Source organism: Euprymna scolopes, chromosome 17 (assembly GCF_053919585.1).
Source record: "Euprymna scolopes isolate OS-2025 chromosome 17, ASM5391958v1, whole genome shotgun sequence".
Taxonomy (NCBI): Eukaryota; Metazoa; Mollusca; class Cephalopoda; order Sepiida; family Sepiolidae; genus Euprymna; species Euprymna scolopes.
Genome location: NC_136498.1, coordinates 79,912,565 through 79,937,044, shown reverse-complemented (window position 1 = coordinate 79,937,044; position 24,480 = coordinate 79,912,565). Strand labels below are relative to the sequence as shown.

The 24,480-nt window shown below is 31.6% G+C and overlaps 1 protein-coding gene across 1 annotated transcript in view; it reads left to right on the top strand.

Moving 5' to 3' along the window:
* LOC145296825 (uncharacterized) overlaps positions 1-24,480 on the top strand; it is a 100,188-nt gene that overhangs the window by 34,031 nt on the left and 41,677 nt on the right. Inside the window, exons 2-7 of the mRNA XM_080142931.1 lie at positions 3,362-3,453; positions 12,022-12,114; positions 15,502-15,630; positions 16,000-16,079; positions 16,359-16,540; positions 19,197-23,791. Of these exons, the coding sequence (XP_079999057.1) occupies positions 3,362-3,453; positions 12,022-12,114; positions 15,502-15,630; positions 16,000-16,079; positions 16,359-16,540; positions 19,197-23,791 (5,171 nt within the window). The remainder of the gene's footprint in view (positions 1-3,361; positions 3,454-12,021; positions 12,115-15,501; positions 15,631-15,999; positions 16,080-16,358; positions 16,541-19,196; positions 23,792-24,480) is intronic.

Sequence of the window (24,480 nt, the reverse complement as noted above, 5' to 3'; positions counted from 1 at the left end):
AAATATTGGTAAAAAAAAGCGACACCTCCTTGTAAAAAAGTGCCCAGTTGAGGGTGAAGGAATTAATGTTTTTGGCCAATTTTTTGATATGTTGTCCGAAGGGTCGCACTTCAAAACGATACTGATCTTGTGAAAATCCATTGTCTCTGTTGAAAGTTTTAGTCAAACATACATACAAACAGACATACATACATACATACAAACAGACAGGTGAGATTTATTATATTAGATGTCATAGGTCCTTGCAGACAATTGTTGTTTTTAGATGTATAACCTTACTACTTATTGTATAGATCACTACTTATTACTATTTTATAATGTCGTGAAAATAACATCAAGATGAGAACAATAGTCTGATTAATCCAAATAATGAAAATTTTAAAAATTCACAAACATATCAAAGGGAAATATTTTATGAACTTATAAAAAGTGAATTATAATGAAAGAATCACTTTTAATAAGTGATCAGATCTTTGAATATGAGTTCAGATTGAAGGAGACCAGGACAAAAATAGTAAATACTTTGTACATTGAGATCTGCCAAGAAATCACCCTTGTAAATTCTTCTCAGTAGAGCAAATATTTTAAAGCATTCAAATTGGATCATTAAATACATGAAAACTATTTTTCTAAAATAATTCTTATGGGGGAATCTTGGCTGACACTTGATTAACTTGATAATTGAACCTAAGGATTGAGTTTTATCTGATACAGATATGACTGTGTTTCAAAGAAGTCAGCAGTGTACTAATATATGCTAGAATTGTCAACATCATTCAAAGTCGGTAAAGTAATTAAACTAAACAATGCTAACGATTATGATGTCATGGATGCTATATTTTTTCAGTGGTATAAATGTCAACCTCATAGTTTCAAATTAGAATGTGTATTTATGGATGACACTGCTTTATCATATATATTTACTGGTGCCCATAATGTTTTTTTTTTTTTTTTTTTTTTTTATAGTATAAAAAATTTACAGGGGAGAAGATAATGTAGCAACCACTATGAAGTTTGTATCTGAATCCGATCTAAATCTCTGATCAATGATGGAGAAGGAATTATATGAAGGTGACAGCAAAGCAGATATATTGGGAAAGATTTAAACTCGCGTCTTAAATTGAACATATTGAAATAAATCACTTAACAAAATCCACGCATAATTGATTGATGGTTGTTATTGAGAAGTGTTGCAATATTAATATGCAAATTTATCCATGTTTATTTTATTAGAGGCATTGATCACTTGATGATTTTATTGTTTTTGAAAATGTGATTTTTCTGCTTGTTCATAATTACTTCAGACTTAATTTTTATAATAAATTATGTGTATAGATGATGCAAGCGTCTTAGTGAACAGTTGAGGACCTGGGAAACAACGATCAAGGAAGGCTTGATTGAACTCTTAGGTCCATAGGTGGTTAGCCTTCAACAGTTGAATCATGATTAGCTAGACGTCCTGTGTGACCATGCTCATGACAGTCATGGCAGAAACACTAAAGGATGGCCTCCAATCTGTAGTGGAATGGGGACAAAAATGGATGGTCACATTCAATGTTGCCAAGACTAAATATGTTTCCTTCAATAATTACAAGAAACCTTCTCTACCACCGATAGCAATGGCCAATGACTCTTTCTCAGAAAGTACATCTTTTAAACGCCTCGGCCTAACGTTCACAGAAAACATGAGTTGGAACAATTACATTGAGAGCATTGCCAGGATCGCTGCGAAGAAGGTAGGTTCTCTCTACTGTGCTAACGCCCGAAAGTACCCTGTACCTCTATAAGGCCACCATTCACCCATGTATGGAGTATTGTTGTCATATTTGGGCTGGTGCATCTGCTACTAGTCTCTCGCTCCTAGACAAGGTTCAAAAGAGAGTCGCCAACCTGTTAAGTTCTGAACTGTCATCTAAACTTCAGCCTCTGTCCCATCGAAATGTTGCATCCTTTTGCCTGTTCTACAAGTACTTTAATGGTGAATGCTTTGACAAACTGCAAGTACTTGTACTCCCTGAACGTAAATACCCCCGACAAACCCGACAAGCAGCTAGATCTCACCCCTTCACAGTAGAGATCCCTAGATGTAAGAGGGCCTTCTACTCCAGTAGTTTCTTCTCCAGAACCGCTAGACTTGGAATTCCCTTCCGGGTCCCTGCTTCCCCAACTGTACTGACATGCAGAAGTTCAAGTGTAACATGAACCAACATCTTGCTGCTCAACTCCCTACATAGTACCCCTGTAGCTTATGTCCTTGATAGTAGCCCCCTACATCAAAGTTGCAATGTGCCTTGTTTTGGGTGAAAATGTAATAAAAAAAAAAAAGTCATTCATGAACTGCCATAATGTAATATTGGGGAAAAAGTTGTCTCAAGCTAACCAGGGTGAACACTTTTGCAACAATAAATTCAATAACTTTAATAAAACAGGTGGAAAATGCCTAAAAAATTTGATTCCAGCTTTGTTTTGGCATCTAAATTTAAAATTTGACCAAAATAATTTTTTTGAAGCAAATTAATCCTTGGGTTTTATCTGAATTGTATATATTAACTCAGATGAATTGCATTATGACTATTCATTGGAATATAATTTACAAACAAAATAAAAAAATGTCTATGCAAGATGGCCTCTAATTTTTATTTTTAATTTGAATTTAATTATTGAATCCTATTTTTTTATTTTGTCTTTTCTTTTTTTTTCTTTTACTTTAAAAAATCCATGACATAGTCTCTGTTTGGAGATGTACTTTGCCTACAAAGAAATAAAATGGCATATTATTTATTTAATAAAGATCGTTTTGTCAGAGAATACTAAGGGTACACGATGTTTAACCTTCATTCACACAAACACAGGTTTTCTTATTACCTTTTTTAACTTTAGGATTACTTGCCCCCCCCTTCTCCTGCTCCAAAAAATCTATTTTACATTAACTTTGTACTAAATTAATTTTCTATTTGATTTTTTTTTTTTTTTTTTACTTTGATGAAATTGGCTTTTTAAGCAAAAAAATTCTGTTTAAAGCCAATACGTCTGCGATAGCAAATCTGTGTGGCAAGCCTCCCTTTCCCTCATATACAAGGGAAAAGTATTTTACTTTGTGGGGCCTGCTTTCATACCGCACAACCATAAGCAACGAATTGGGGCCTAGTATTTCTTGAGTTAATATACATACTTTCCTGTGCGTTCATTACTGGAATCATATGAAATAGTTAAAAATGATTGTTTAATAGCTAAATATATAAATTAAAAAAAATTTTTTTTTTTTTTTTTTTTTTTACTTTATTATTTGTTTTATTGTTGAAATCTGTTTTATATAGATGGAAATCACTTCTGATAATGTTTTATTTTATGTCTTTTTCAGCTTCAGATTTGCTTGTTGACTTACATGTTCATTTATTACGACGCATTGGCAAAAAAGTGACGACAGAAAAATGGCAACGTAGCGTTATAAAGGTAAATGTTGGTTTCAGTAAAAATAATTTTTTGTTGATTTATCAACATTCTATATCAATAATTATATGTATGTAATTGATTTATCTATTGAGATGAACAAATTGATAGATTGAACACTGATTAACAATTTGGACTGTAATGAGAAATATCTACTTTTTTTTTTTTTTTTGGACAAAATTCCTTACTTTTTTGTTTATTATTTTTGTTCTTTTTAAATTTAAATAACAATACATGTGAAAAAAATTTAAATTGCTTAAAATATTTCTATAATGGCATACATAGAAAGACCTTGATAATCTAAGAAATAATCTTTTTAAATTTGATCAAAAATAAAGTTATGACTTTCTTGCGCCTTGCACATTTGGATATTTTTCCCTCTTTAAGACCATATACACTTCTTCATACTTTTTCAGTAAAAATGTTATATCTTTGTTAAAACACAAGATTAAGGAAGGAAATTTGCCATATTAGTGTATTTTTGTACACGGAATCCAAATATGGCACTGAAAATCTCCAATAATTAATAGTTTTCAAATAATCTGCAGTAAATGTACATAAATATATTGCAGTACCTTAACAATTCCATCTATCCATTTAAAAAAAAAAAAAAAAAGGGAGTTAGAAAACTCAAAGTTGAATTGTAATGCATTTTATTTACAAGAAACCAAAACCTAATACTAGGACTGTTTAAAAATGAATGTATTGCAAGATTTCTTTGGCATTATTGTAGATTAACATCTGCTAGATCACCTCCACCTACCTCCAAAATATGTGATTCTCTCATTTTTAGACAATTACATATGAACACATTGAAAAATTTGGCAGAAATTTAAAAAAAACAACAAAAACAAACAACAAAAATTTAATTTAATATAAAAATTTAATGTAAAATAATTTTAGAGTCATTTTAACATTTTAGGGCAGTTAACCATTTTTTATGTGGGAAATAAGTTTTGTGAGTTTTTTTTTTATGACTGTTTGTATGATGGACTTAAGGTTAGTGGTAGAATTATGAAAGGGTTTTTATTTCGAAGTGGGTGCCATTCAGGTTAGTGGTAGGGTTACCAAGATTTTTGGGAGGGTAGGACTTGTCACTCAGATTTAAGGTTAATGATATGACAAGTTCAAGAGAGACACTTTTAGGAGGTTGGTTTGTCACTCAAACTTAGATTTAGTGGTAAAGTGGTAATTTTATACATATATTAATATATATAAATATACTAATTTTTCAAATTAAAAAAATATCAAGAAAACTGTTCTAAAAGACAAGAATGGCCAGGAAATGTGGGTTTCATTATGCATTTAATTTATATGCGAAAATGATCCTCACTCTACTCTAAATTCTAAATTATTATTTTATCTATTTATTTTTTTAAGGATATTCACACATAATCGCCTAAAAGAGTAGAATCTTTAGTTCTGTTTTTAATTGGCAGCTGTAAAAACATTTATTATTACAATTAAAATTTGAAAGTTTAATATATTTGAAAACCAATATTTCTTGGAGGAAATTTTATAAAAGAATCACAAACTGCGTTGATTTTTAACAAAAGATTTTTTTTTTCAAAATAAACGTAATTCACAAAACTCGGTTATTTCAAACTAAAATGAGAACAGATGCTGCTGCTTAAGTTGTAATTGTTTGCACTCAAACTCAACCAGCACTTGAACAAAAATCTTAACGTAAATCCCGCGTGACCAATGTACAATTCCAAGATTTAAAAAAACTACCATAAAACAAACGGACTTCTACTTTCTGATTCTCTGCTCCAACAACAACATGGCAAAAAAAAAAAAACATACTGAAGATGAAGGTTTCCTTCGAAATATATTTATGAATTTCAATATAAATTTCAAACAAAATAAATGTCTGTTTATTTTGTAATAATGCGTTGTTTTGGCTTCAAACGTATCTAATATGTATTTTATTTTATTCAACCTCAACCAGCGCTTCTAAGGAATAAAAATCTTAATGTTTACTTTCACCTGGAGGTGGGGGGGGGGGGGGCTACTTAAAAACATTTTGTACCAAAAGAGAAATTAACACAAAATTATAAGAATAATAAAAACATTAATTTACTCATTACTTGGGGTATGAAAAATATTTAGTAAAAAATGTTCCAAACACATCAAGTTAAAGTTTTATTTGTAATACAAAAAAAAAAAAAAATGAATGAACCAGTTTATTTTGTACACTGCCAGTAAGAGAGATTGATGATTTTCTAATTGCTTTCCGAATTTCATGACACTAAGAGAGTGGTACTAAGCTTCTAAAGACCATAGGGGAGCCCCACCCCCAAATCTGACACAAAATCACCATTTCCTAGCGTTAACATTTTTATCATTATTTTCCTTAAAACTCTTCAAACATATGTGAAAGGATATTTATTTCTGAACAAAATGATGGTATTTTGGGTACTTAAAATTCTTTGGTTTCTAAAATATGACTCTTTCAGTATAACTATCTTGAAATAGCCAAAACGTTTTTATGGTTTGTAGGCATTACTAATTTAAAATAGCAATACACTTGTGCTGTATTTACACTTTTGAAGATATAGTTTTATGAAAAAATAATTAGCATTTTACATTTTACATAAATATCAACTTTCTTAGTTCAATGCTTTCTTAGTTCAATCATTTGCATTTTTCTGGACATTTTGTTCATTAAAAAAAAAAACTTGTTTTAGCTAATTCTTCTTAAAAATATGAAAATAATTTATTTGCACAGCTATTCTCATCTGGGATGTTATTTTCACAACATTTCAGTCCGTGTAACCTCCATCCTTCAGGATTGTTTTATTGAACTCTGGAATCCCTATGAGAATTTGAACAACTCTTGATTTTAATCCAGAGGTAACCTTCACTTGCTCTGTCTGTTTAAATTCAACATAAAGATTCCCAAGTTCGGCGAGACACACCTGAAGAAGGTCAAGGGTTATATTAGCTGAAATGTGAGAATAACATTCAAGATGAGAACAATAATCTGCATTATTTATCATTTATTTGCAGACTATTATCCTCATCTTTTTAGGTGTTGTTTCACAACGTTTCGGCCAACTATTCCTCTGCCCTTCATCAGGCGGTTAACCGAGACGTGATAGGAACGCCAAATCTAACTGTTGTGAAACGACACCTGGAAGATGAGGATAATAGTCCGTAATAAATAAATGAATAAATTATACAAATTATTCATCTCAATAAGAATTCCAATTAATTAAATAATATAACATTCAGTACGAACTCGACAATGGAAAATCAGATAATAAATAAATGTAGATTCGTAAGACCAAAAAATCCAACCTTGATTGCCCTTCGGGATCTGTGGTGTAGGGGGGGGGGCAGGTGAGCATTGTCTGAAGATAACGGTTTCAATCCTATCCAAAGCCGGACAGAGGCTTAGTTGGCCAAAACGTGGTGAAATGACAACTATGGAAAGCAGTAATTGCTGAGGATGCAGTTAGGAGATTTGGCGTTCCTATCCCGTCGCGGTTAACCACCTGTTGAAGGCCAGATGAATAGTTGGCTGAAACGTCATGAAACAACAACTAGAAGATGAATAAAATGAATAAATAATACAAATTAATCATCTCAATAAGAATTCCAATTAAATAATAATCGGAATAATACAAATTGTTAGTCTTCCTTTCAAAAATTTCAAAGCATGAAAATATTTGCATTAAATTTCATTGTTTTTTTTTGTTTTTTTTTTTTGTTTTTTTTTACATGTGAACATTTTTGATTACTATCTTTTATTCAAGTGGCACTGATTCTGTTATTACCAAGAATGATTAGTTTGACCTGAGGGAATGTATTTCTCCCAGTAATTTGGTAAAAATTTAGGTGTTTATTCAAATTGGCACTTATGGCGGCAATAAAAAGTAAAGAAAATATAAATTTATGATGTTTAGTGATTTGATTACTAAACTGCTGATTTTTTTACCTCGACACTTCGATTTAGGTTGTCTCCCCTTATTTCATCAATTTTATCATGCCCAACGAAAACACAACCACGGCCACCGAGAGTAAGAAGAAGACCTCTTAACTGAAAATGTCTGTAGGCAATGTAGGTAAGATTTGTCAGACTGTCAGTATTATATGAGGGTCATTTGAAAACGAGCAATGAAACATTTTTAAAAAGAAAAAGGAACAGTTCGATCAATACTAAAACTGAACTTTATTCAATATAAAATATAAATATTACCTATGTAAAATTAAGTTATTTTAAAGCAATATACAATTTAATACTGATAAAACTGAATTATGAATTTAGGGAACAAACAATTAAAGAAACATTAAACAAATATTTTTTGGCCTTCGGAACAAGATCACAGTGTAGTATCTGTTTTGATGCTACACTTTACCTTTTCTGTCCTCATCGGTGAAGAAATCTTTCATGACTGAGACAATTTTTATTTTTTTTCCTATCAAGAGTGCCCCTTATTGGGAAGCTGGATTTTGCCCAAAAGATTATATGTTGAAATATTTAAATAACTATTACTTTAAATACAGAAATTATATTTAAAGTTTTGGTTTTCTGTTCTTCTATGTCCATTTTTTTCCCCATGTTTTTCATCAAAATGTGTAGCGTATTAGTTGTCTCACAGGCCATCATCAGTGATTGCTCACTGGTAGTAACGTGTGGTGTTCCCTGCAGACCAAGTGGCAACAAGTCTCCCTAGATTTCCAGTGTTCTCCACCTATTGACCACTTGTGCAGATTATTGCATGTTATTACAACAGCCGTTGTCACTGATTTCTCGTTGGCATCAGCCATTGGTGTTTCCTGGGGTTTGGGTGACAAAATGTCTCCCCAAAGTACCAGATTTGAACTGCACACTTCCAGTGGAGATTTGGTTCGTACTCTCTCACCTCGGTCTTTCCATCCTCCCTAACCCTTCACAACTAGTTGGAGTGGTGCCAGTCGATGTCATCTACACCAGTTTTTTATTATTATTATTATGATGATTATGATAATAATAAGGGTGCTTGTGCAGTGTACGCTTGTGTATTTTAAATAGTATTTCCAAGTTAAATTAAAGTTTGGGTTTGTATAACTGTACACATAGAATCGAAAAAGTTGTCAAAAAACAAATATATAACAAATAAATGTTATCAAAGGCAAGATAAGTTACTCTTCTACCTATCTGGAAAGGTTTTTAGTGGTTTTACTTACTTTAAAACGTGTAATCGCTTTGAAAATCATACAATGTTTATCGATATATTTTATTTGCTATATATTTGTTTTTTGACAACTTTTTCGAAAACTCATCATGTAAATTATTTACAGTTAAAATGTTATAAAGATATAAAAACTTGAAGTTTTAAATATATTTCAAAGAAATAAATTACGCTCAGTGCTAAAATATTGAAAATTCACCGATTGTAAAAAAAAAAAATTAAAAAAAAAAAAAACTGCCATGAAAAATGTTAACTATATTTGGAAATACTCAGTGAAAAGTTTTATTTATTATTAAAAGAACGGACTGAAAAATAATATTATATAAAAATTGTTTGTTTTGCAGTAAAAAAAAAATAAATAAAATGAAATATTCGACTTTCTCAGATAGAAATTAAAGGTTCAAAAACTAGTTCAGTTACTATATTTTGTTAGATTAAAATTCTCCAAATGTGCAATTATAATAATTATCCAAATGGAGAATTGTTCTTTCTTTTTAGAACATACATGGACAATCTGTAACACATATCGGTATTTTTTTGCCTATAAGCGTGACCTTGTGGTTGAATACTGGAAGGTGTCTATACCTACAACTTAATCAGGGAGTGATGTTACGCTGTCATATGCATCGGCCTTCTTCTTACTCTCGGTAGCCAGGCTACAACTCGCTTAGTTGTAAATTTTTATTTTCTTAAATAAAAAAAATCTACTTGATCAAATTATGTAATTTTTGGAATATGACATGTTCTGTGATGAATATGTACATCATACAGACTTTTCTGTATTTTCTTTACTTTTAATTGCCACCATAAGTAGCTGAGCAGCGGCTTGGTTCCCACCAGTTTTGGCAAATTGCAAACAGAATCCTAAACAGAAGCATGTGCTCTATCCCAACTATCATCAATGGACCTCAGGTAATCTCGTCAGCATCAGACAAAGCCAAACTCTTTGCCAAGAACTTTGCAGCTAATTCTACCCTTTGCGACCAAGGCCGCCAATCCCCAATATTTCCTCCTGTATCAGAAAACACGCTATGTGATATACAAATATCTGTACGTGATGTTGCCAAGCTAATCAAAAACCTTGATTCCAGTAAAGTAACCGGCCCTGACGGTATTCCAATTATAGTACTCAAAAAACTTCAACCAGAACTAGCGCCCATACTTACAAAACTGTTTAAATGTTGTCTTAAGGAGAATTGCTTCCCATCACCCTGGAAAATCTCATTAGTATGCCCTGTATTTAAGAATTCAGGTGATCGTTCATCCCCCTCTCAGTACAGGCCAATAAGTCTCCTGTGCGTCATGAGTAAGTTGCTGGAATCTGTGTTAAATACAGAAGTAATCAACTATCTCAACAAAAATAACCTTCTTAGTGACACACAATATGGTTTCCGTTCTGCTAGATCTATAGCAGATGTGCTTACAGTTATATCTCATAGGATTAGTGAATCTTGACAGAGGCAACCTTTCTAGGGCAATTGCTCTTGACACATCAAAGGCCTTTGATAGGGTATGGCATAAAGGTTTACTTCACAAGATCTCTAGCTATGGTATAGCTGTATAGCTGAAAATGTCTTCTCAATTATTAAATTATTTCTCTCTGATAGGTTCATAAGAGTAGTAATTGATGGGCAAAAATCAGAAGCTCACAGTATTAATGCTGGTGTCCCTCAGGGGTCCATCCTGGGCCCAACTCTTTTCCTTAATGATCTTCCAAATCAAATCCTTACATCATTCGTAGACATTTTTGCTGACGACACTACCATCTATGGTAGCACATCTTAGACAGTAAACGACCAAGTTCTCTCCAATTCTCTCTCCTCTGATCTTGATCACGTTGTACAATGGGGAAAGGAGTGGCTGGTTACTTTTAATGCATCTAAAACCAAGCTTCTATCTTTACATCATCAACGTTCTGATCCACATCTGGCATCAATTAAAATGAATGGCTCTTGTCTTGGGGAGGCCTCAAGTTTTGACAGGCTTCCGGGCTTGACCTTTACTCATGATCTGAAATGGAACATGTACATCTAATCTGTTGCCAAGGCCGCTGGAAAAATGGTGGGATCCTTCTATCGATCCAGTAGATATCTCACTGCTAATGCAATTCTCCATCAATATAAGAGCCAGATACGTCCAAGGATGGAATACTGTTGTCACATATGGGCAGGAGCTGCTAGAAAAGACTTGTCCTGCCTTGATAGGGATCAAAATAGACTTCGTGGCCTGGTGGGAGATGTCCTTTTCTCTTCCCTGCAACCTCTATCTCACAGAAGAGATGTTGCGAGTTTGTCTCTGCTTTATCGTTATTTTCATGGAAAGTGTTCAACTGAGCTTCAATCTATGGTCCCCACTCGCCAAACTTTCACAAGAAACACTCGTCTAGCTGAAAACACTATCAATAATTCCCCTCACTCTTTATCTGTGCCTAAACCTAAACTCCATGATCAAAGCTTCTTTCTTAGAACTGCACACCTGTGGAATAGTCTGCTGCTTTCCAGCTGTCTATAATATGGTTGTCTTCAAGTCCAACATGAACAAGTTGCTGATGAGCCGCTCAACTTAAGTTAACAAATTTACCGAACTTCCATTACTATCGATTACTATATTCTCCTTTTGACTACTGTACTCTCTTTAACCCTTATCCTTGAGTGGCCTATCGGTCTTGATAAGTGGTGACACCTATGTAAAAAAAAAAAAAAAAAAGTGCCAGTTTGAATAAACACTAACATTTTAGCATTTCAAATTCATATGGAGTTTAAAGGGAGATAATTAGTAAACACTTCAAATATGCCACTTTTGTTAATACGTTACTCTTCATTTTATTTCAAATGCGAGTTAACAGATTTAATGTCAAATTTCAGTTTAGTAATGATTAAACTAATTTATCAATATTTCATTCTTTTGGAGTATTTTCTAATTTTTAATAGATTTTTAAAGTCTACTTAAAAAATGGTGCACAATTAGTTTAAATAAATTTTGAGAACTTTTATTACAATATCAAATTTAAACTTAATCAAAAAAATGTTAAAATTTTAACTTTTTTTAACACACAAAAAAATGAAAAGTGTAACATTGCATTTTTTAAAGTTTTTTGTATATGTTAAAAAAGTGAGGTGCTTTGTTTTACATCCTAATTTTGCCTATTGAAAATATTGCAGTTGGTTTCCTATTGTTATTCTTCTAATAAACAAGCCTTTTTTTTAATATATAGTATTTCCTCTCATTTGTTTTTACTATTTATTTTTAAATATCAAATCCATTATCAGTCTGTCAATAGAACATAAAGTGAAAATGGACTTTTTTTAACATAGGTATTTTTAAATGAATATAATGAAATAGTTTTGTTTGATATATGACATTTAAAAAATTATTGCTAACTTTATTTTAGTTTTGTCATTACTTTGACAATGCCGATGCATGGGAAATAGAACAAAATGGTTATGAAAAAACCAAAGTCAGCACAAAGTTAAAAGTTTTAAAGGTAAGTTTTTTTCACTTATTTCTCTTTTTGTAAGTTAAAACTCTATCAAGTAGTAAATTCTTAATAACATCACTCCTGGGTATGATGTGAAACTATATCTGCTGGTGATGTCCCAATTCGGGGAGTATGGAGTCATCTCTTATTTACCATTACTCTCAGGTTCATTCTCAGAGATTGTAGTACCTCATAGGGAATTTATCTATGGCTTAAATTAATTAAAATTTGTTGTTTATACATTATTTATCTAGAAAATATACATACCTACAAAAAAAGCTAATCGACAAGGCATTTGTATACAAAATGTACAGGTTTGACATAAAATAACTGAACAGTGTTGCTATACAATAAAGTGCAATACGTTACGTATAACCAACCAAATGACACTTATTTCAAAATATTTACAAACAAATACAATAAACTTTTAATGTATCTCTTATTAAGAAAAATATATACGGCATAATTATGTTGACACACTGTTTCCTATTAGATTACCAAAGTTAAGCTACGTTGAACCTGGTCAGTACTAAAATGGGTGATCATTTGGGAATACCAGGTGCTGTATGTGCTCTCCGCTTATCTTGGCATTGTTTCCTGTTGTCTAGCACTTCTCCTTCCACTGGATTCAGGAAAGGTGTTGGAGATTGCGCAACCCTTGCCTTACAATTACTCGCACAGTTACCCTTACAAGAGATATCCATTGTCTTGAGACTGAACAGAGACGTCAAATAATAAAAACAATACATTATCTGTTTTTATTATATAAAGATAAAGACACTCATGCTCTTCTAGTAAAAGAATTCTGTTATTACTTATGACGTGTTATTATTTAGAGCTTGTCCATATTCAGATAGAACTTTTGCAACATGAAAAGAAAGTGTTCAAACTCATTTGTGCGCACATGGCTTTGCGCATATATCTACAAGCTGAAGTGACAAAAGATGAAAATATTAGAAAGCCCATCGTTTGAGGTGCTTCTAAAACTGTTGAATTTGCATCTTTGATCCACTACGAGTTGATATTAGGCCAGATTTTTCCCTCAATCAACTAGTTGAGCCCAAATTCGGGACAGAGCTAACATCTATATTACATTCCGTTGGGCTTGGAAAAACTTAATTCATTTCTGAATTCGCACACAAATGCATCGTCCTATATATACACACTCTAGCAAGTATACGAATCTCACACTGTTGCATGCAAATAGACACTCTCACTAAAAACAAAAAATACATCTTTGGTTTACTTTCAGTAGCCTTGTAGTCCTCACATTCCATGAATCATATTTCTGAACGAGGGGGAAGAATTGCTGTTGTCTGGGCAGAATCTATCAACCTAACACTTATCATTGGCTAGTTTTTTTTGTTTTTTTTTAGCTTCCTACATCAAGTGGATTTATGCCTTGTCTGGAGTGATTTCCATAATTTTCAAAATATTGCACTTCTTATTCTTAATTTCACATTTTCTTAATTGACATTTTTTTTTCATTAATTCTAAAAATCCTTACACTTGAACAGATGTTCAAAACCATTACAACATAATTCAATAGTATGTATAGTATTGATGTGAACTAGTGTTGTTTTCTGCCTTTATGTGGGTTTTCTGGATTTGTTCTTTTTCACTTAAAATATAATTTAATTAACTAAATTTAACCAGGAGCAGGAGTTTTCAAACAGGGAACTCCTTTGCAACAAAAGGGGAGAATTCTCTAGCCTTCTAGTCCATAAGTTTAGTTTGTTCCCCCAAGATGGCTAGACATGGTGAAGGAAGCTTTTTTTTTTTTTTTATATCAATCGTTGAACAATCTCTTCTCTGTTGACAATTTTTCGTCACATATCTTCAAAGACAATGCTTGTAAGGAGATGCAGACTGTATATTGCATCATATTACCTACCTCTTACAGACAATCCTCTGCTCCCAAGTCTATTAACTTGCTGCACTTGACAAACATGCACACCTTATAAGTATATTTCTATCAAGTAATATTTAACATGTCCTTGCCATTTTGTTGATTAATAAGAATGGCTATGAAAATTAATTTAAAAAATGTTAAGCATTAACTTTATCAAACAATGTATGTTTTTTCCCAACTCTATTCTATCAGTTTATATGTTAAATATATTTTCTCCGAATGTTGAAGTATTACTTTTAAATATGTTTTTCAATCTTTCAACTCATTTTTTTTCTCTTTGAGAATTCCGTAAATACTGGAATGTATGATACTTTTTGGATAAATCATCATTTTTATTGCTTTATTAAAGAAATCATTTTTGTTGCTTTATTAAAGAAATCATTTTTGTTGCTTTATTAAAGAAATCATTTTTGTTGCTTTATTAAAGAAATCGTTTTTGTTGCTTTATTAAAGAAATCGTTTTTGTTGCTTTATTAAAGAAATCGTTTTTGTTGCTTTATTAAAGAAATCGTTTTTGTTGCTTTATTAAAGAAATCGTTTTTGTTGCTTTATTAAAGAAATCATTTTTGTTGCTTTATTAAAGAAATCATTTTTGTTGCTTTATTAAAGAAATCATTTTTGTTGCTTTATTAAAGAAATCATTTTTGTTGCTTTATTAAAGAAATCATTTTTGTTGCTTTATTAAAGAAATCGTTTTTGTTGCTTTATTAAAGAAATCGTTTTTGTTGCTTTATTAAAGAAATCATTTTTGTTGCTTTATTAAAGAAATCATTTTTGTTGCTTTATTAAAGAAATCATTTTTGTTGCTTTATTAAAGAAATCGTTTTTGTTGCTTTATTAAAGAAATCGTTTTTGTTGCTTTATTAAAGAAATCATTTTTGTTGCTTTATTAAAGAAATCATTTTTGTTGCTTTATTAAAGAAATCATTTTTGTTGCTTTATTAAAGAAATCATTTTTGTTGCTTTATTAAAGAAATCGTTTTTGTTGCTTTATTAAAGAAATCGTTTTTGTTGCTTTATTAAAGAAATCATTTTTGTTGCTTTATTAAAGAAATCGTTTTTGTTGCTTTATTAAAGAAATCATTTTTGTTGCTTTATTAAAGAAATCATTTTTGTTGCTTTATTAAAGAAATCATTTTTGTTGCTTTATTAAAGAAATCGTTTTTGTTGCTTTATTAAAGAAATCGTTTTTGTTGCTTTATTAAAGAAATCATTTTTGTTGCTTTATTAAAGAAATCATTTTTGTTGCTTTATTAAAGAAATCATTTTTGTTGCTTTATTAAAGAAATCATTTTTGTTGCTTTATTAAAGAAATCATTTTTGTTGCTTTATTAAAGAAATATATTTAAATTTATATCTCAGTAACTGTTGGAATTGTTTTTTTTTTTTGTTTTTTTAAACTCTTTTTTAAGCTAATGTACTAAAAAAGTATATGCTTCAAATACAAACTTGTCATGTCCTGTTATTCTTTTTAATTTTAGAATCTTTTGGAAACCCAATTTGATTTAAATCTGAAGTTCAAAGATAAAATTGGTGAAATTGATCCTACGGTACTGCGCTGTCAACCCTTAGGTCGAGATATAAATGGAGGAGCCTATTGGTATATAATTGTATGTGTTGCCTCATCATTTTCATGTTTTCATCAATTTTAATATAATGCTAGATTAATAACAGACCAAATTGATTTTTAGCTTTGCTGTCAGAATTTTCTAAATATCTCGAGTGGCTCTACTTCAAATACTAATCATTATTTAAATTTTTTTTTTTAGTTTTAAAATTATGTTTTTCAAAAGATGACTACTTTTATTTTAATTTATTTTTTTAAAAAATGTGAAGTTTAAACATTTCTATTTAAACTGAATTATCTGATTTTCATGATTTTATTTTATTGAATTAAAGCCTATTAGTTAAATTGAATCTTAATTTCATTATGACTTGTTTCTAAATGTTTTTCTAAACGTAAAAATATTATTTTTAAGGATAAAGAGTTGAATTTGAGAATCTATCGAGAAGAACATCCAACTTTAAAAGAAGATGAAGTTTGGAAAGTCATTTGCCGGTAATTTAATTTTTCGTTTTGTATATATTAAGATTTTGTAGGAAAATATGGAATTAAATATTTTGATAAAATATATTCAGAAATTTTTAATCTGTGCATAAATTTTTAAATTAAATCCATTTCAATTTTCATCTTTATCATTTTAAAATGAAGATAAATTATAATATATTTGTTCGAAATGTTTAAATTGAACAAGTTTAGTTTATAAAAATTTCATAAATGATATACTTCAATCAAAATATCTTTGTCCTATTCAAAATGACTCCTACTTGTTTACAGTGACCGAGACGATCTGGCTTCATTGGTGGCAACTTTGGATGCCGAAATTAATCCCAATGGCGGAGAAACAGTACAAGATGCCAAGATTGAAGAAGAATGTAAAGAAGAAGAAGGGATTGCCAAGGAAGAAGGAATTATTAAAGAAGAGGAGAAAACTGACTCTTCAACAATTTCGCAACAAAGTATGTAATCGTTTTGCTTTAAATTCCCATAAAACTCTGACAATCAAATATATAATTATGTCGGTAGGATTTAAAACCTTGGATCTAGATAGCATTCAAGCTAATAAATCAATACATATATTTAATCACAATATAGAAATTTATTCGATGTTATTTAACTAGCAGATCACTTCATCTTGGCTAGTTTTCCATAAGATTAGAAAATATTAAAAGTTATATTGTTTACATAATGTAAGCGTTAATCCGAATTTTAAACCTTGAATAATGAGTGGATCAATTTTTTTTGTGAACAAGTTTTCTAACTCAATTTAAATGAATAAATGTAAAAGTTTTTCTTTTCCACTAACTATTTTATACTAACTATACTTGCATCAAAACAGTTTATGCTTATTTAATTTTATGATACAATGTAATGTTTTGAAATGCTGTCTATATAATAATCTGCAAACACCTTCCTAATTTGCATATTTATTTCATAAACAGCTTCCAATAAATTAATATTCAATAATATACTTGTGCAATTTGCATTGTCATATTTTCTTATATTATACATTATTTTGTCAATAGTTAAACTTCTGATGTTGCTGAGAACAGATACTACACTTTAAAAAATTCATTCATTTAGAAAATTTTACAGTAAGCATAAGATTATTACAAAACAAATTAGACACAAGGTCATTCAAAAAAAGTGTGGGGAGTGGGTATGTCTGTGATCATCCTTGTCATTCTACTTAAACCTTTATGACTTGATTTATGATGTAGCTGATTAAAAAAATTATTAATTTTAGTTAGCTTAAAGGGTAATGATACTATGATTGTCTCCAAACTGGGAAAATTATGAAGTTCAATAGTTAAACTACCACGGAGAATTTTTACATTTTATAAACTTACCTCTTGATTATTATCCATTTTGCTTGAAAAAAGTGAGTTCATGACAACAAACGAAATCCTTTACTCTCTGAGACAGATGATGGCATACTGAATGTAAGCAATGGACAGTTGCAATCTGGAGGTATCTGGCATCTACCCAAATACTGAACTAATACGTACAAGGCGTGTTTGAATCAATTCACACTTTATTTATGCTGGTATATGGTATATTCTTTTATTTATAACTGAACGAATTATTTCAACCAAGTCATAAAGGGTTAAGGGTTGTCCATGTTATTTCTAGGTAGAAACCAGTTACCATAATACCACATTCACTCCGGAGGAGTTGTCCTACTTAAAATTTCCAAATCGATTTTTTTTTTTTTTTTTTTTTTTTTTTTTTTTTAAATAAAAATATACATGATTAAAAAGTAATTTATAGAAAATGCTTTCATTTCATGACGAGGCATTTTTAAATGAACAAGAAGAAAAAATGATTTTATTATTGCATTATTCTTTAATGAGGGTGGGTAGTATTGGTTCTGTTGTCATAAGATTGACTTTCCAGCGAAGAGTGAGGCTAATCCTTTTGGGTATTACATTCTCATTTGATGTGGAGGATATAGTATCTTTTTTGTTGTGATGAAACCATTTTCTTAGGGATTATCTTTTTTTCTAAGGGTTGGGAGGTAGTGTAGTATCTGTTCTTTTACTAAAATACAATATTTGCAGGAATTACCCTTTCATTTTATGTGGAGATCCTTGCAGGTATTACTTCTGTTTCGTTTGGCGGTGAGGTCCTCTCTGGCTTTACCTCTCTTGGGAAGTAATGTAGTATATTTTCATTCATTTGCTCCCATACATTACCTCCTCTTGGAGCGGGGGACACTATAGTATATGTTTGTTCTTTATTATTTTCTCCTTTTGGTAAGGATTAGTGTACTATCTATTCTGTTATGATATCATCCATTCAGTCATTACCTCCCCCTTTTTTTAGGGGGGGGGGTCAGTGTAGTGTACATGTTCGTTCACTATTATATTATTTGCTCAGGCTAATAAAAAGGGCACATTTATTTGTGAGTTCTTTAATAATACAACAAAATATTTTTGTAGAATATCCCATAACTTGTAATCTTTATAATAAATATGGTTTTCTTCTTGTTTTTAAGCTATTTTTTTGTTTTTTAGACCTTCAGTGTTGATTTTGTTATATCATATTTTTAAGTTAATGTTTTTTAAATATTATCTTTCTATTTTTACTGTATTTTTATTGTATGACTTAATTTTTTTATTCATATTTATTAGTTCATAAATATATGAGAATTTTTGTCGGATTAAACAGATTTTAGAAAATCTTTGTCTATTAAAAACATAGTTTATCCAAAAAAATTTTTTCTATTAAAAATAAAAAAAATTTTTTATTAATGTTTATTTTATCTTTTTTTTCATTATCATTTCTTTTTGTTATTCATTTAAATGAACTATGAAATTTAAAACAAATTATAAATGTTTAAAAAAAATATTTGAAATTAAAGTTTTCTATGAAATCATTTTTATTGAGATAGTGATTAATATTGGATTTAGGAATTTTTTGTTTCCTTTTTACAGATTAATTAAATTATCCCTTGTTTTTTTTTGGGGGGGGGGTTGGAGTTATTTAGTAGTGTATCTTGCACTTATTATAGAAGCTTAATAAAATGATACAATCGCAACAACAATTTAATATTATTACAGTTTCAACATGCTTCCGTACATATAATTGTGAATATTTTTATTTTCTATTCAGATGACATAGGACACCAACCTGACAAGAAATCAACCGAAACTGATAAAGTTGCAGACGTTGAAAGTAATTCAGTGGCAGATGGTGAAATAAAAAATAAATCTGCAAAATCAACCGTGACAATTAATTCCACGGAAGAAGAACCAGAATCCAAATCAATTCTTAAAGATGGTTGTGTGAAAGTTGAACCTGAAGAGAGTATTCTTAAAGCTCCTCTAAAACAAGCTGAAAATGCTGAGGGGACGGCTGCTTCAGATGGGACCCCCAAAAGTATGTTGGAAGATGAGAAAAATAATGAATTGAAGAAAGATAAAACGAATACGGATTCTGTGAGTGAATCCAAAGCAGAGAAAAGGAAACTTGCGTTTTCCGAACCGACTGAAATTGGCAGTAAAAGTCGAAAAGAATGTTCAGACCATGTTCTTTCTAGTTCGCAGAAAAGCACAGACAATAATGATAATTCTGAAAAAATACCAGAAATTGTATCCAAAGAAACTGCAGCAGCTAATCTACGTCGTGAAAGTGTCATAAAAATTGGCAAACGAGTTGATAAAGTAATTCCTGTGGAAGAAAGTGCCAAACAAAATCCTTCAGAAAATAAGGAAGAATTAGCGCCAAATAAATCCATTGAAAAAGAAACTTGTAAAACTGATGATATTGTTGTTATTTCTGATACTGATAAGGACATTGAAGCAATTGTTAAAAACGAAGAAGTAAAAAAAAGAATGAATGAATTAAATAAATCTCCTAACTGTTATAAATTGAATGAAAGATTAAACGAAGAAATGAACAGAAATATTCAGTTTACTGATGATGAAAATTTTGACGATAAAATAGTATTGATGAAGGAATATACGAAAGATTATGAGCAACTTAATATGTGCAAAGAAAAGGTTTCTTCTGCATTTAGAAGTAAACCTGTTGCAGTTGGTTCAGAAGAAAAAGTGCAGACTTTATGTGAGGAGAAAGTTGTGTCAGTTGCTGAAACATCCGATTCAGATAAGACCTGCATTGAAAGTGAATCCAAAAGTGTTAGAAGAGAAGAAATGATGAATAAACTGCAATCTTTTAGTGATTCTACTGAAAATATTTTGTCGAAAAAATGTATAGAAAAACCTGAGAAAGGAAGTGATCTTGTTCATTCGGAAAATAAGGATTCTGAAGAGAAATTGAAGGGGTTAGGCGCATATAAAAAAGAAAATCAACTCCAAAATAAAGAAGACATTTTGCAGAAATCGTCCAAAGATGCAACAAAAGAAGTAAATATTGAAAAAAAGGCTGATCATAAAATTTATAATTGTGAGAAGGAATCTTCAAACGATGAGAAACAAATGAAATTAGTGCAAAAATCTGCGAGTTGTAAGCAAGACTCAACTGTTGACGAGAAGTCTCTGAGTTCTGATAAAGGTCTGGATTCTCAAAAGAAACCTGGTGAAAAAGAATCTGACACCCAGAATAAAGAAAAGCACAGCTCTGGGAAAATCTCCCATGACCCTAAAGAAGAATTGATCTCTTCAAGTAAGCCCCAGGCTACAGAGAAAGAGTCCATTACTGGAAATATTTCAGGCAGTGACAAAAAACAGTCTGATGCTGCAGATATGTCTGGTGACAAAAAAGGAGAGGTGGTTGTCAAGAGTTTATCCCAGAATAGTAAGTCGGGCCATGCCAGTGAAAGGAAGAACGTTGATACTAGTAGTGAGGGAAAGTTACAGATTGAAATTAAGTCGTCAGACACCAAAGAAACAAAGAGTAAACCATCTGATAGTGAGGAAAAGTTTGATACTGGAGATAAGAAAGGAATGATAGCCAGTGGTAAACCTGATAACACTGTTGAAAAGACAAACTCTGGGAGTAAACCTGGCAGTGAGAAAGAAGCAGTTGGTAAGGAAAAGTTAGCTAACCAGGAAAAGAAAGAGGAAGCTGCTGCGATTGAGCCTTGTAGTCAAGAGAAAAAATTGGATGCCAAATTCGGTGACAACAAGAGAGAGGCAATTACTAAGATTAGCTCTTCTGACAATGAGAAAAAATCAGATGACACTAAATGCTCTGACAAGAAGGATATTGTGACTGCCAAATGTGACAGCAAGGAAAAAACAAAAGATGATAAGGAGAAGACTGCCAAAAGTAGTTCTGGGAGTGAAGAAAAATCAGGAGGTGACACTAAATCCTCTGACAATAAAGAAAAGACGACTGTCAAAAGTAGTCCTGAGACCAAGGATAAATCCTCTGACAGTAAGGAGAAGTTGACTGCCAAAAGTAGTCCTGAGAGCGAGGATAAATCCTCTGACATTAAGGAGAAGGCAACTGATAAAAGCAAGCCTTCTGAAAGTGAAAATAAATCGTCTGACAATAAGGAGAAGGCAACTGCTAAAACTAGTTCTGAAAACGAAAATAAATCATCTGACAGTAAGAAGGCGACTGCCAAAAGTAAGCCTTCTGAGAGTGAGGATAAATGTTCAGACATTAAGGAGAAGGCAACTGATAAAAGCAAGCCTTCTGAAAACGAAAATAAATCGTCTGACAATAAGGAGAAAGCAACTGCTAAAACTAGTTCTGAAAGTGAAAATAAATCGTCTGAGAGTAAGGTGACTGCCAAGAGTAAGCCTTCTGGAAGTGAGGATAAATCATCTGACATTAAGGAGAAGTTGACTGCCAAAAGTAGTCCTGAGAGTAAGGAAAAATTTTCTGACATTAAGGAGAAGGCAACTGCTAAAAGCAAGCCTTCTGAAAATGAAAATAAATCGTCTGAAAATAAGAAGGCAACTGCTAAAACTAGTTCTGAAAACGAAAATAAATTGTCTGACAGTAAGAAAGTGACTGCCAAAAGTAAGCCTTCTGAGAGTGAGGATAAATCCTCTGACAGTAAGGAGAAGTTGACTGCCAAAAGTAGTCCTGAGAGCGAGGATAAATCCTCTGATATTAAGGAGAAGGCAACTGATAAAAGCAAGCCTTCTGAAAGTGAAAATAAATCGTCTGACAATAAGGAGAAGGCAACTGCTAAAACTAGTTCTGAAAATGAAAATAAATCATCTGACAGTAAGAAGGCAATTGCCAAAAGTAAGCTTTCTGAGAGTGAGGATAAATCCTCTGACAGTAAGGAGAAAGCGGCTGCTAAAAGTAGGATTGAAAGTGAAGGCAAATCAAAGTCGGATAAGGATAAGCCAGTTGCCACAAGTTCTTCCAGTAGTGAGGAAAAGTCAGAGGATAAGAGTAAGTCTTGCAATAATGAGGAGTTGGTATCTAAGAATAGACCCCATGACATTGAAGATCTTTCTAGCAAGCAATCCCTTAACAGTGAAAAAGAACCAGGTGGCAAGAGTAGGCCTTTAGGTAGTGAGGTAGAACCAGGTGGAAAGAGTTGTTCTATTGGAAATAATGTAAAGGCGGGCAACAAAAATGAGCTGCTCGGTCCTGAGATAGAGCAAAGTGCTGAGAATAAACTGCACAAAAAAGAAGAGGAGGAAGAGGCTAGCAATAGAGATAAACCACTGAAAAAGGATGATGAAGCAAAACCTGGAGGTTCTTCAAATAAGGAGAGCTCAAAATCTGCAATTGCTCCAGATGAGAATTCCGAAAATATAGATGATGGACACCATTCAGAAGATTTACCAAAATTAAAGATATCTCTTAATAAAATCAATGATGAAATGTCTGCAGGAAATGAAGAGAAAAAATTAACATGTAAAATTGTTATTAAAAGGAAATCTCGCAGAAAAGATTGCGCGGGTGGTGGAAATGCTGATGGTACGGATGAGGTTGACGACCACGAGGATGATGAAGAGGACAGCAATGATAATTCAGAGAAAATGACTAAAAATCGAGAGGATAACATTGAGTACAAATGTGAACTGAGTTCTGTATCAGCTGATACAACAGAAGAAAGTGGGAAAACAGATTGTGTACAGCGTCTCCGAAAAAGAAAAGCATGTGATAGAATGCCTATAACACCTTCTAAAAATGATCGGAAAACTGAAGATCTTGGTAATGAAGAATGTGCAGAACAAATTCAGAATGATGACAAAGTTACAAACCAAAATTTAAAACCTGAAGGTGAGAGTGATATAGAAGAAAGCAATGTACGCACATCTCGTAGACTTCGATCCAGAAGAACAAATAAACCTTTGGGTTCAGAAACCGAACAAACCAAAACGGAGTCATCTAAAGAAGAGAAACCAACAGTTCCTGTAAATACTGAAAATGAGACTCAACCAATAAAAAAAACGCGTTCTAAAAGGAGAACTCAGGATGAATTACTATGTATGGATTTTATAATTCCTGATGAGGAAAAAAGAACTCGAGGTAGGAAACGGCAAAATACAAGTGTGGAAACGTTAATCGTTGAAGAAGTAGAACCAAAAAAGGCCAAGGGGTCAAAGAACATTCGAAAGACCAAAGTTTCTCGATTAAAAGATGCAGAAGAACAATGTAGTTCGCCATCGGATAGTGACGATATGCCTCTTAGTAAAATGACTAGAACTACATCTCGGGGTCGAGCAAGAGGCCGAGGGCCGAGAAAAGGCCAAAGACAACCATTAACAGAAATTGAAGAATCTGTACCTGCACCTCCTAAAAGAAAAAGTTTACGAACGGCTACCAAGGTTTGTGATTCAATTCTTACAAAGTTATTAAAAATAATGTCTTTGCCGAAGTATTATTTTGCAAAAAAAAATATTTTTAATTACTTTAATGACAAGTGTTTGATCAGAATTTATTATGTACTAAGTATCCTTAATTAGAGTTACCTGGGAGTATTTTAAATTTCATTGTTGAATTGCTTGTCAAACTATGCTTAGGTTTTCTTTTTTTTATTAAAATCTTTTTGAAATCTTTTGATGAAATGTATTATTAAATTTTTTTATTTTAAACCAAAGTATTATAATTTTAAGCTTTAGCATTTACTCCTTTTATGTTTCATAAATTATATATATATATATAAAGCAAGAGAATTGACTATATCTAAAAGAATTCAATACACACAGATTATCACTCAATTGGCAACAACAATTTGGTCAACAAAAACGGGTTTCTCGTAACGATGACCGATTCTACGCATGCGTCAGATGACGTCATGACCTGCTTTACTTTAAATAGTTGAAAAACCGAACACATTTTGTCTACGTCGCTTTACGCAGTTGATTAGCGCGTTTGTTCATTATCTAAATGTTTTGGGTTCGAATCGTGGTGTGAGATGTTTTTTTTTTTTTTTTTTTTTTTTTTCGATTTTTTAAATTTAAATATTGAACCCTGTGTTATTTAAGCCATTTTTCACGTAACGTTCGTTTTCCTG